The sequence below is a fragment of the Stigmatopora nigra genome, chromosome 5 (genome assembly GCF_051989575.1).
Source record: "Stigmatopora nigra isolate UIUO_SnigA chromosome 5, RoL_Snig_1.1, whole genome shotgun sequence".
Taxonomy (NCBI): Eukaryota; Metazoa; Chordata; class Actinopteri; order Syngnathiformes; family Syngnathidae; genus Stigmatopora; species Stigmatopora nigra.
Genome location: NC_135512.1, coordinates 9,473,866 through 9,487,641, shown reverse-complemented (window position 1 = coordinate 9,487,641; position 13,776 = coordinate 9,473,866). Strand labels below are relative to the sequence as shown.

General features: G+C 37.8%; 1 protein-coding gene across 1 annotated transcript in view; it reads right to left on the bottom strand.

The window, feature by feature from the left end:
- hykk.2 (hydroxylysine kinase, tandem duplicate 2) overlaps positions 1 to 13,776 on the bottom strand; it is a 72,294-nt gene that overhangs the window by 13,794 nt on the left and 44,724 nt on the right. Inside the window, exon 7 of the mRNA XM_077717901.1 lies at positions 1,470 to 1,588. Within this exon, the coding sequence (XP_077574027.1) occupies positions 1,470 to 1,588 (119 nt within the window). The remainder of the gene's footprint in view (positions 1 to 1,469; positions 1,589 to 13,776) is intronic.

The following is a 13,776-nucleotide window of genomic DNA, read 5'->3' as shown; positions in this document are numbered from 1 at the left end:
CTCTAGAACTTAGAAATGCCGTCCAAAGGGCAACTACATTTGTCTGGAAACAATCATGGCTTTGGCAGGCTGGCAGGCAACCTTGTCATTGGAACACACCTCTGCTACTGATTTGCTGCCCCAAATAAAATTAGCTCAATTATCATTGTAATGATAGAATACATTCTTCCGATTTATGTATGTTATATAATATTTATTTTTTATGAAGTAATATTTATTATTTATTTTTTATTGAGTAATATTTGTTATATACTATTTATGTTTTATTAAGTAATATTTGTTATATACTATTTATGTTTTATTAAGTAATATTTGTTATATACTATTTATGTTTTATTAAGTAAGATTTGTTATATAATATTTATTTTTATTAAGTAATATTTTTTATATAATAGTTATTTTTATTAAGTAATATTTGTTATATAATATTTATTTTTCAATAAATGATGGTTTGTGATTGATGATAAGACTTAGATTTTTAAAAAATATATAAGAACATCATATCTGCAGAATACTGAAAAAAGGACCCACTCAAAAATGGCTGTACAAAGCATCCAGATTTCCCGAGTCAGAAAAAAAAATCATATAAAGGAGTAAATATGCATTTCAGCACAACTCATGGTTGACGAATACATTATTCAAGAGGTGTGCCCACCGAACTAGTTTTTTTAACCCAGGAGTGTTGACTGGTTTTAATCAGTTCACCTTGAATGTGTTGCCTCATGGTAATATGCCTATTTCTCACTTAAAGAGCTATTTGCTCAGCAAGGTGATGCTATGCTGTGAAGCCATATTAGGTGACCTTTAACAAGTGACACTATAATTGTAGAGGAGCATGCGAGGTATGCTACATGACCTTCCTTCATCTCTTAACCGATCCAAACATCACGGTGGGAAAATAATGATAAAAAGTGACATGGCTACCGCAACTGGATCCAGATGGAGGATTCTGTAACAGTTTCATTGAGAAGTATAAAAGAAGTTGGGGAAATCTTCACTCCCTGGCCGATAGCAGCGTTTCAAATATTTCAATATGATGTAATATTCTGCTGTCTCATTCATTCATATATTTTCTGAACCGATTATTCTCACAATGGATGAAGCCTATTTTAGCCAACCATGTGCACCAGGCAGTACTCCCAACATTTCTTCTCTTCTGGTTAAACTAAGAAGTAGACTTCCAGGATGCCTGGCTCTGTTTAAATGTCTCATTCTCTGTGTAAGTTAAGTTGTTTAGCTATTTATATTTCCAACATATTTACCCATTCCTTCCCACACACAAACAAAAATACACTCAGACAACCTGGCACTTGTCTTCTCCCTCAAATAAAATTCTCCAAGGTGCAAAAAATCTCACCTTTTCTCTTATGATTCACATTCTAGCTTTGTGATGAGCTAAGACATTTTCATCAAAAATATGTATTGTGGACTGTGCAGAAAACTATTCCTGTAACAACAGTGTGCATCACCTTGATTGGCTCACAGCCAGGGGTGGATGTTGGTTGTGCAGCTCCGAAAACAAGCATGCCCAAGCTGTGGGATTTCTGGTCCCACTTTGATCTTGAGTCAGGAAGTTTTGCAAGACTGCCTGTGAAGACAACCAAAAGACATGTCAAGAAGGATGACCTGAGCAGGATCAGGTCTCACAGGCCATGATCCAACACTATTTATTCACATTCATAGCACGACCATATACATGGCTAGGATAGGCTGACTTACATAATAAGCAAATGCCACGCATTATAAAATATGACAAAAATTATGTAGCATTTCCATCTCATATTGTCAAAGTAAAACTATCAATCGTGCCATAATATTCCAATTATCAAAGACTTGTGTTAACTTGTCGTCCTGACATCAGGGTCATGTCAGTCACTGTTATTGTCATTGCTCATGAAAAGGGGTGTTAAATCTCAACAAAAAGTCTAAAACATTCAGATTTTTTAAAACAGCAACGCAAATAAATTACAGTTCATTAATTCATTATGAAGACGTGATTGTAGGATTTGTTCATGCCACAAAAACAGATCATTAAATAGGTCTTGCATGTGACACCATGTCCTTTTCTGTTATGGCATTTTCTCTCTATAAGGTCACACTTTTGTTTCCACCAAAGGAAAAGGTGTGCATGGGAAAAGAGACAGTAAGTTGCCCAAAGTGGCTGATAGCTGATTCTGGCACTGAGCCCATGTCAACATTAAACTGGGAGTCACAAACCTGGAATACCATGATGTCATTGGACTCATGGGTAGATTGACAGCCATTTAGAAAAAATATTATTTACTTCAATTACAATAGATTGTACATAATAAGGTTATGCCCTCTACTGTATCTACAGTATATTTCCATCAAAATGCTTTAGTTTGATTTTCAGTCATATGTGAAATGAGTTCATTTTTATAAGTAGAGACAGTGAATTTAAGACAAGAAAATGGATGGGAACTGGACTAAATCCAATCTGGACTGTATTATGATGGCAGACCACAACAGCAGTGTTTGAGCTGCAAGTTGCTCACAAATAACATTTTCTCTGTATCCTTTTTCCTACATTTCTGTCTAATGAGAAACACTGAAAAGTTGCTTTCCCTGTAGGGACTGTCCAAATGTTCTATTTAATAATCCTACATGTCATACAGGATAAAATTAAATATTAAAAAGGTTGTATTCATGTCCAAGAATAACAGTGTAAAGCTGGTTGTTTGATGGTTGTGTCTCTCTTACTGATTGTTTTCCAATAATTACAGGAAACATTCATTCCAAATGAGGGAACTAAAATATGGATAGATAATTTTTCTCCACAAAATATTTGACTCCGGTTGACAATAGGGATCATAATCATGATTTATAGATATAAAATGAGTCCGTGCCTGGGTTTGACGAATGTTTACTTGGGTGTATGTTTGACAAAAGTGAGAGAGTGTCCGATAGGGAAAAAAATTGTATGTTCTGATGTAGTTTGTTTTGTTGTTAGTAGAGTCAAACCCATGAATGATAAATGTTTATTTAAAGCCTTAGACTGTTAAATAAGTGAATGGCCATATTTAAAACGGAGGACAAAATTCATTGTAGCTTTAACCAGATGCAAAAAAAGTTTTACAAATTGCAGATGTGATGAGAAATCTGATATCTGAGATAGATACATATAAAGTGATAAATGTTTATACTCTCCTGTCCCCAATGTTCGCTTGTGTATCTTTTCAGTGTACATATACGTATACTTGACTTTATCACACACAAAAAAAACAATGAGGGTGGTCCACAACATTGTCTAGACGATGTACTTATAAGGCCATGCATCTTTTTTTTCTTGCTTGTATTCATGAGTCCACAGCTGAGCCATAAAACTTTGTTCACTACAGACAACAATCTTTCACCCTTATCAGTCAAACCAATGGGTAATTTGGAGTCTTGAACTCAATTGACGATAGATGTGTACTCCATTTTAACTCGGAAGGTTGGCAATGAATAAGCACTGTACGCCCTTGCAGTTAAATAGGATTGGACATCGATTGCCTAATAAGTTAATGAAACTAATATGGACATTTGCGTACTTTGGGAGGCGGTAATAGAAGTCTGCAGAAATGTTTGTGTTTAGTAAACTCCCTGCCATCTATCCAATTTCTTATGTTAACACTCAAAACAAAAGTATTGACTGGAATTCTGGTTTTAGTTTTGTTTAAAAGGTATTTTAGAGTTGTATTCTCTCTTAAATCATGAATGTACACATTAAGTTAAACTGCAATCCAAATTTACATTTTGACATCCATTATAACTACCTCTCCCACATTACCCCAGAGGCAAATGACCAAGTACTACTGCCGGGTCCGGAACAATCCCTCAATCAAAGTACATGTCTCACTTATCAATGGGCAAGGCTTATTATTTCAGGGGGCTTCCTCCTTCCTGGAAAGGATAGTACTGCTGGGGGTCGACAAACTTCCTGTAGCCACATGGACTAGGAAAGCTGTATAAAGATGTATGAAAGAGAAACACTTTCCTGGCATGTATTAAAGAGAAGAAAAGTCAGGGCAGACATAGCCAGAGTGAACTTTCTCTTTTTAGAATTAGAGAATTCACTAAATGACTCAAAAGTCTTGGGGGAGTTTTAGTTTTTGGGGTAGGTTTTTGTAGTCAAAGAAACCTTAATCTGGTTATGTGAATTTGTAGCCTTTTAGACTACCAATTAATTGAAATTAAAAAAAAAAACACTGGCCAGTTAATTTGGTCAAGATCCTTCTACAATTGATTATTTATTGATCAGGTACACTCAACATATAACAACCCATTATTTGTATTATATCTAAGTGTCTTGTTCTTAACGTCACTGAATCGAGTGGAAAATATGAAATATTTTTTTTTTCTGCTGGTGGCACATCCTTGGATTGAAAACCACTGGGCAAGAAAAGGCTATTTGCTCAAGTGGAGCCAATTACTCAAAATAAATTGGACTCTTCTTGATATTTCCCTGCTTTGCACTTCATCTTCCCCTCATCTCTCTAGTATGTGTTTTTATGTGAAAACTGGGTTGGATCCGTCGCGAGCCCTTACTTCTGAATAAACAGTCTTGTGATGGCTGTTTACCTAGAGTACAAGAGCCATTATGTGTAAGGAAGTTAAACATCTGTGACGGGCAAAATAGCTGTAGACAAATCGCTGTTGCCCTTTCTTGAGGAATTGATTAGGAAAATGCTGATGTTTCTTTCAACTCTTACCAGCAGCATTCACACCTAGATTGCTTTTCAAAATGCATAGCAATAACATGGAGTAAGAGTTCTGGAATAAAACTGGTCTTTTTTTTTACATGGGCAATTAGTCCACAGTGAGCTATAGTTGACCTTGTCGAAAAAGAATTTTTAATCACATAGCTTGCAAGAATAACATCTACACTTAAGGTTGTCAGTATTCAATTTGTAAACAGCTCCGACATTTTTAGGCAGCATTATGCAGAAATACAGCTGAGGAGGGTGATTTGCAGCGTGTTTAAAATGTACAACGAGGCATTCTGTAATGAGTTTAAGGTCACACTGTGAAGTAATTCCTGCCTTTAAAATGCATTCATTTATTCACTCCTTATCTGAGCCATTAATCCTCACAAGAGTTGAGGGACTGCTGGCCAGCCAACTTGGCCAGTAGATGAGGGACAGACTGAATTGGGTGCCAAGAGGGCACAATGAGACAATGATCCATGCTCACACTCATAACAAAGGACAATTTGAATCAGCTTTTTTGGGGACATGGAAGGAAACTCTCTGGAAATGAGAAATACTGCTCTGTGACTTGGAAATTACTGTATTATAAGGCGCACCAGATTATAAGGCTCACCTTGAATGAATGGCCTAATGGCCTTACAATGTGTTTCATGTATAAGGCACAATGGATTTTAAACTGCAGTAGTGTTTGTAGGTGGTAGTAGTAGTAGTAGGGGATTATGCTTGGAGCTGCAGTAGTGGAAATAGTAGTAATGGTAAGATCTGTTGTACATCAACTAGATGGAGCTGTGCTGAAGGGAGTTTCATACAATGATTAACAAATATTGGTCAATATGGTGCATCAGATTATCAAGTGCAGGTTTTGTAAAAATTGAAGTATTTTAGTTGCGCCCGGCTGGTAGCAGCCAATCCTTCTTCCAGAATAGGATTGGTTTTACAGGGGTGAAAATGGATCCCAACGAGCCTTACTTATCACATTAAAAAAAATTGAGCTTTTTTGCTAACCGTTTACACATCTAGCAGGCAGTAGTATTATGGAATTGGTTCTGAGAGTCAGTTTGCTGCTGCCAAGATGTTCAGATCTAGATTTATCGCATCATTGTGGCTCAGAGAATTTAGAGGAAAGTTGTACAATGTCAAAACATCAACCCTGGCAGAACAACTAACAGGAACGTATGTCTCAGTCAGTTCTAAATGAATGCTTGTCAGGAAGCAGCCTTGTCCTGTGGAACAATTTTGTCAGCCGTCCATGTCTATTTGAGTGATACTTTTCCTTTTTGCAAGCTGTGCATGCACACGCATCCGTACAATAACTGCATCAAAGCTCAAATTCACTTCAGTTATAAGAGTGCCAGGCAATATTCACCACCTGGATCAACAGGTTTCTCCTTCATGCACAGCTACTTTTAGAGACCCCACTGGTCTCCATCCTCTCACACAGCCAGGAGTCCCCACAGCTGCTAACTTTCCCAAGACTTTGCATACACTACCATGCCGTGCTGAGCTACTGTAACTGAGCACCAGTCATGTTTCACCACTTTCAAAAATCCATGTTTTGGTTTTTAGTCTAGAGTTGTGCTATATCCGCCTTGTATTCTTTTACGTTACGTTTCATGTTGTATAATGTATAGTGGCAGGATGAATGTTGTTTTGGAGGGATTATTTTTCTGCTCATAGGTTATTTACAGATGTGAGGTGTCACATTGCATGGTCACTAATGCAACTCCCTCAGGCCTGAATTTGTGCATTTGGTCAGTAATCTGTTGGAAAATACACCACAAGAAAATTTTTGGAGAATTATCATTGAGGTGTTTGCATTTTCCGGGGTCTTGTTCAGTAATGCATTCCTGATGTTGGTCTACCATAGATCTTGTGAACGTCGTGAGGTTCTAAATTTACATCCCCGTTGGCCTCGCGATCCTCTTCATGAATAGTTATACTGCACTATTATATTGCACTATTTTATCTCAGTGCATAGCGTATTTGCTTTGGTTCACCCGAGCAGACAATAACTGTACTGCCCCCTCATCAACCTCCCCAGCGACTGATTGCGACTTTGCATTCCAACGTGCAATGCTGTTGGCATCTTATCAAAAAGACCACTCTTCCTGCATCCCTGAGTCAATGCTCAAGGTTATCCACTGAATTCTTGCACAACATAGCAACTGTTATGAAAATTAGATGTGTAGTAAATATTATAATGATTTTCTGTGGAATATATGGACAGTAACACTTGCAATAATCTCTAGGGGATCAAGAACAGAGAATATGAAAGAATATAATGCACATACATAAATCATTGTTACAATAATATCATACAGTGTCATGTTGGATAGCTCCCTAACTCTGCCTAATGAATATGGTCATCATCCTGCTGTTGCAGCTCCCAAAGAAACCCTGGGTTACTTTGATCCAACCCGCTGAGATACACAAGCCTTCAGCAGCCCTGTAATTTAAAAAAAAAAAGTCTTCCGGATAAAGGATCTTCATTAAAAGCAATAAAGCATATTTGCGCTAATTGGATATGCTTTTAAGTGAGTTACTATGTAGCATCTATCAAAACGCTCTTCAAATACAACATTATAAAATTTGAAAGAGAACTAAGGTATTTTATTTCCCAACAGAAAGCTCTTATAAATGCCCAGTTATTTCTATTTTTTCAACAAAAGGTGCTGGAAAGGGATGTTCATTAAAGAGCACAAAGACTTTACTTGCATATAAATGGAGCCCCTAAAAATAGCCTTTTTGTCATCCTGCAGCTATTGGAGGATCATGGTTAAATAAGCCATCTGAACAGGGCCGTGCCCGGTCGGCTCTGTGGACAGATGTTTAGAAGAACAGGTGGCTGGGCTAGTCCCCTGGATTTTCATTGGCTATGACACACACACACAGCAGACCTTGCCGACTTCAAAAGGCAGAAAAAGAACTGCTAATGATCTGCAGTGTGAGGAAAGAACAGCAATGAGACAGGAAGCTATCTTCACAGGCATCACTGGGACAAACGTCTCCAACTTTTTACTTGCTACTAGGTATTTTCTATACTGAGGTCTTATATTGTGCTCTTGGCAAAAGGGGGGTTAAGAGCCAGTTGAGATTACTGTCAATTAAAACAGCATCCTTGCAGAAACACCATTGGAAAGTTAAGATACCATTGATGATCTGTAAACCGTTTTTTACACATCATCAATGGTCTCTTAACTTAGTCAAGTGGTGAGGCGCAGCATTTTTTACGATTTTAGATCTTTGCTACGATCAAACACAGTGGTCACATTACAAATAAATATTGTGCGCCTAATTGGCATGTAAACAGTGCATGGAGGGGAGTTGAGGTAATATAATCAACCCATTTGGTGTCCAGCCTGGTCAAAGAAGGCAGAATGAGACTGAAATATTCCCAGTGTTATGTTTCGTCAACGTTTTTGTGTTGTATCCCATTTTTTGGCTCAGGTCAGTAGTATAAAATGAGTACATCTAAACTGTTCTTTTTTTCTATTAGTAATGTATTTTGATAAGCTGCCAGATACTCTGTTTGACCTTATAAATAACAATAAAAATAACCCATAAATTAAAGCCACTACACAAACTCTAAATTATACGATATAGTTTCACCTAGATGAGTAAATATGGTCCTCCAATTTCACGTCTGGTGGCATTACTCGAGTAAACTGACCTCACTCAGCAGGGGTGCTTTGAGTACATCTTGGTTTTATTACCCCACACCTTTAAAGCCTTGCGAGACTTCCTTCTTCTCAATGCCACATTGAAATAAACATCCAAAAACACTATTATTGCTCCCTTTGTCCAACAATGTGGTCTGCGTTTTCTTCCTCATATTTCCCCCTCCTTGTTTTCCCTTCCTTCATTCTCTTATTGGAGACATGTCATGACCTGATGGGAGCCAGATCACGACCTGTGCCAAAACAACAGCCGACCACACACTTGCAGGTTATGAACTAGTATATAGACTGGACTGAGTTCCCCAACAGTCTGGATCTTGCCATGATGGGCTTAATATTAAATATTCAGCCAGTAATTTAAGCCAACTGATGGTGCAGTGGTTCTTTTGGGTAACTTCAGTGCGGTCTGCAAGGGTTCAATTCCCACTCTGTGCAAGTTTGATTGTAAGTGCAAATTCCTTGTCACTGTGTGCCCTACGACTGCCTGAGAACAAGTTCATTTAGGGTGAACTTCTCACTTCAACTGAAAGCAGCATGTATAGGCACCGGCACTCCGCGACCCTGATAAAAATAAATGGTGTTGAAAATGAATGAATGAATTTCAATTAACTAAACAAGATTATTTCCACTGAAAGGAGCATGCTAAAGGTTTTGTTTTCTCCATTAAGCATACACTATACGTATATCGAGTATGTTGTTACTTTAATCACCTAATGACCATCCTCGTTACTTCCATAAGGGAACAAGGTAAGACTCATCAAACAGGAACTTAATATTGTACAAATATGATCCATTAATAAATAAATAACCTAATTAATATGTAGCTTAATCTTTAGCGGCTAATGACTAACCTGAGGAGATCTGTTTTCACATCCCATTTTCATATTTCGCACTGATGAAACAAACATCATTACCATTGCATGTCAGTCAGATGCCAGAGGTGGAGTAATTTGTAACTTATTTTCACATTTTAAGATTATCGCGAGGCGGCCCAGTGGAAGAGTAGTTAACGCGTCGGCCTCACAGTTCTGGGGTCGAGGGTTCTATCCCAGGTGGGTCCTCAATGTGTGGAGTTTGCATGTTCTCCCTGTGCTCTCTTGTTTCCTCACATCCCAAAAACATGCAGGATAGGCTTATTGAACACTCTAAAATGCCCCTAGGTATGAGTGTGAATGGTTGTCTGTCTTTTTATGCCTGGCGATAGGCTGGCTATCATTTCAGGGAGCCCCCTACCTGGTGGCTATAGTTTGCTGGGATAGACCCTTGTGAGGATAAGCGGTTCGGAACATTAATGAATAAAGGATTGACGCACTGAGTTACACATCCTATTGAGGATTAGCCTGACAGAAATTGGATGGATAGATTTCCTTATTATGCTTGACATTAGATTCATCCAGTTTTATGGTTGTTACGGGTAGAATTTACTCATGGTGATGTGGTTGGTTTGAACTGGCGTGTAAGTGAGAATATCACGGGACAGTGCGGATGTATTTGATCTATGTGCGTGTTAAAAGTACTATGCAAATAGAGCTTGATTCATTTTAAATTGAAAAATAAAAAAATAACATTGAGGTACGTATAATTTTCCACTGTTCGATTTTGAGTAGACAACTGGAAAAACTGTTAATGCTAACCATTCATACAGCCCTACTATTCAAGCGCGACCTGTATAAAAGTTTAGGTGCAAGATGGCCTCGCAGTAATGTTGGCCTTTGTAAATGGTCCTACTTTTGCCGGGCCGGTGTTTCCATCTGTATATTTTCCATAATTGGAACATTGTCTCAAGGCTTTCAGTTAAAAAGAATCCTCAGACATAATCTTAACCATCTTGACGAAATCTAAACATAGCCAAGCCTCTCCTGAGAAGCCGCCAAGTCCAGGTTTTCCTCTTTAATAACAGATTTTATTAAAGCAGGGTGAAAACAATTACGAGTGTGTGAGTTCTGTGTCTTCAATACAGTTTTTTTTTATTAAATAAGCTTTCCTCTGTCCGCTGGAGAGCCCATGTATGCGACAAAAGTAGTCGTACCTGATCGTTAAATGGTGAGGACGCCTGAAGGAATTGCAGGATTAATTCAATTATGGGTAATCTGCACCAACCTTCCCCAAATCTTCCTTTTCACAGATGGGTGTTGGGTATAAAATGTTGAGGGGGATTTTAAAATAGCTGTCTGGGTGGTTTAAACAAAAAGATATACAAGTTAAACGCCATCAGAAAGGATTATCTGCTTTATTGCGTATCACGTGACAGGCAAAGACATTATTTGCTATTCCGACGTGTTCACATGTATTTGATTACAATTTAAGGTATTGTATTTCAAAACGATCAAACCCTATTTATTGTTTTTTCCTAAAACTCCCCCTGCCTTGGTGTGGCACAGATGCATTCACTGGAACTTTCCTTCTCAGTGGGAGTCACCATAGTTTTTCCTGTCATTCCAGCTCTCATTCTGAAAGTCTCAAAACCACAGGCTTGCTGCCAAAGACCAACTCAAACAATCTTGGCTATACACAATTGAGCTCTGTGGTATAAGATAAATATAAAAACAGTATAAAGTGCCGAGTCGTGCCGGAGTTCCGAACATTTGGTGATGGTGCGGACACACTGTGTTCGAGTACATCTTACTCAAAGATGTGTTATTGTATTACTAGTCTAGTATAGCTGGGTTTTTACTACTGTTGTATCTCCAGCACACATTACAGATTAAATACTAAGAAATGGTATACAATACAAAAATTTAAGATTACATGGAGCTTTGACAAGAGTCACAATACCAGGAGAAGAAGAGGACAGGTCAGAGTTTAGATTTGAAGCAGCACTTCATAATCTTTAGAGTGACACATAGGTCTCTGTGCTGCATGCTGTAAAATTGAAAATGAGTTTCTTTTGTTGCTACAAAATCTATTTTACAATTTCCTTTCGAAATGACTTCAAGCAAAAAGATCATTTTGTCAATCCACAGATTTAGAAATAAGAAACCTCACGCTGTTATGTTCCCAATTGTTGAAAAAATAAGAATCTTTTTTGTCGAAAATCCAAGACAAAAACAGATTTTGGCACTGTGATTTTTGCATTCGTTTGATGGCATATTATGTAAGCATGTAAGCAAACACATCACATTTTCATTAACGACCACCAGGTTTCAAATGTTTTCCTTTGTTTTTTGCCAACAGTTGGCCAACTAATTGAGAGTCTAAAATTATATATTTTGAAATAAAGTAAAACATGGGATTCGAATATAAGTGCGAAGAAAAAGGGAAAGGAAGTTAAAAATATCTCTCCAAACAACAATTATCTGGCAATCTGGTCCACAACATTGCAACAGCAAACAAAAAATAAATTGATGTGCAATACTTTTAGTAACCCATCTCTTGAGATAAAAATAAAAATCAAGCTGTTTTATATTTGCTTTGAAGAAAATATATATGGGAAAGAAACAGAATGGTTAGGATTAAGTATAAGGTGATATTTTTGTCTGTTTTTTGTATGTCTTCAGGTTTTGTCTGCATGTTCTAGCTTTTATTTGCATTTGGTTTGTGCTCATGTCCCTAGCAGAACGTCATGGGTGTCTATTTCTTATTCTCAATAACACTCAACTCACTCACCAGTTCATCTCTCCAGCCACACCCGATAGTTATCATCTTCTCCCTACTTATCCTCTCTAAGCCAAGAATCTTCATTTCAATGCATCTCAAATATAAAGCAAACCTAGTGCCAAACATTGCCTGTATAGCATTCCCACGTACCTTCTAGCTTGATAAGACGCTAGAACCCTTGGAACATGATCTGCAATTGGAATGGCACGCAAAACCTCAAGCATCCACATACCATCAATAGTTGGTATTTTGTCTCTGCTTTGAATCAAAACAGAAGTATCTCTTGAAGCAAGTAAACTGTTCTCAATGGGAAACAGGTGACCTGCAAAGTGGCATGGTGCTTTCGAAAAGGGCTCTACAACTGCTCACTTTAGTTAAGAGGGACATCTCAGGAAGGACCACAGCATCTACAGGCTGCTTTCTTTTGTTTGCACTACAAATGGCCCTATTCAGGGTGAGAGGTCAAAGCGATAATCACATATATAAACACACGTCTCTCCTAAGCAGCACTTTGAAAGCCCACTGCTTGACCTATCTGTTTCTGACAGGCAAATGTTAGCAATGCATAACATTTCACAATTAGCATTGCATTTCTTAACAAGATATTCAGACATACTAATAAAACAGTGTATTAAAAGGCAGAGAACATCTGGCCAGCGACTCAATAATTGCATTTATCTCATTTTTGAAAAGGGAGTAAATAAGAACTCAGAAATATATCCTATTTCTTACAATAGATTTGACAAGACTACTATCATTTGCTTCTATACAACTAAACCACAATATACATATTCATTCTTTCATTAATTTTCAACACAGCTGATTGTTTCCAGGTTTGCAACATGCTGGAGCTTATCACAGCTGAATTCAGGCAAAAGAGTGACTATACTATAGACGGCTCACCAATCAAACAAAGGACACATATAGAGGCAGACAACATTTTGCACTACAAATTCCACATTGAAATGGAAAACAATTCATGCTACCTGCACCAAAGTCAGGCAAAATAACCACTGCACCATAAAGTACTGTATTTTGCAAAATAGTCAAAGTTTTTTCATAGTTTGGCTGGGTTTGCAACCAATACTGTAGTGTCACTTGCTTGCATGAAGCAGTTGATATGCATGCAGCAATCTTTTATACTATTATTGCAACGTCTTTTCAACAAAGGAATGTCGACGTGCAACAATGCCCTCTCACACATGTGCAAGCATGATCACTTCTCTTGCAGTGAAACAAACGCTCTCTAATTAATAGCTCCTCTTCCTGAATGTGTGAGGCAAATACACCATAATCCCTTGGCACTTGGTTCACAGTAATCAGTGTGCACGAAAATCTGCCTTTGAAACGTTAATTAACATCAATGATATTTTTCCCTTTCGGACTCTGACAGCAAACAGCCTCAAACAAAGTTACTTTTTCAAGACCAACTGACAATAATTACATAGTATTTACGGGTTTATCTTCTCATAATTGGAATAACTGGAATTACAACGAGAGGGGCTGCATTGTGTCTGCATCACGACTACAACAACGTCGAATGCCAATCTCCACCGGTTGCGAATGTCTGCTGCATTCATGAGGGTTCTTACGAGAAAGTGCAAATTCAAGCCCAATTGCGTGATAATCTGTGAGACTTCCACAGAAACGTGCAGGTGGAATTCCACCATGACTACTTTGTCAGCTAGTTCTGATTAAAAGATTAAGGGCAACTGTTGTTTGTCAAGTTCACCCATTTAGAATACACTTCTAATGGCACAAAATCAACCTACATGCAGGGTTCTACCTGCTAT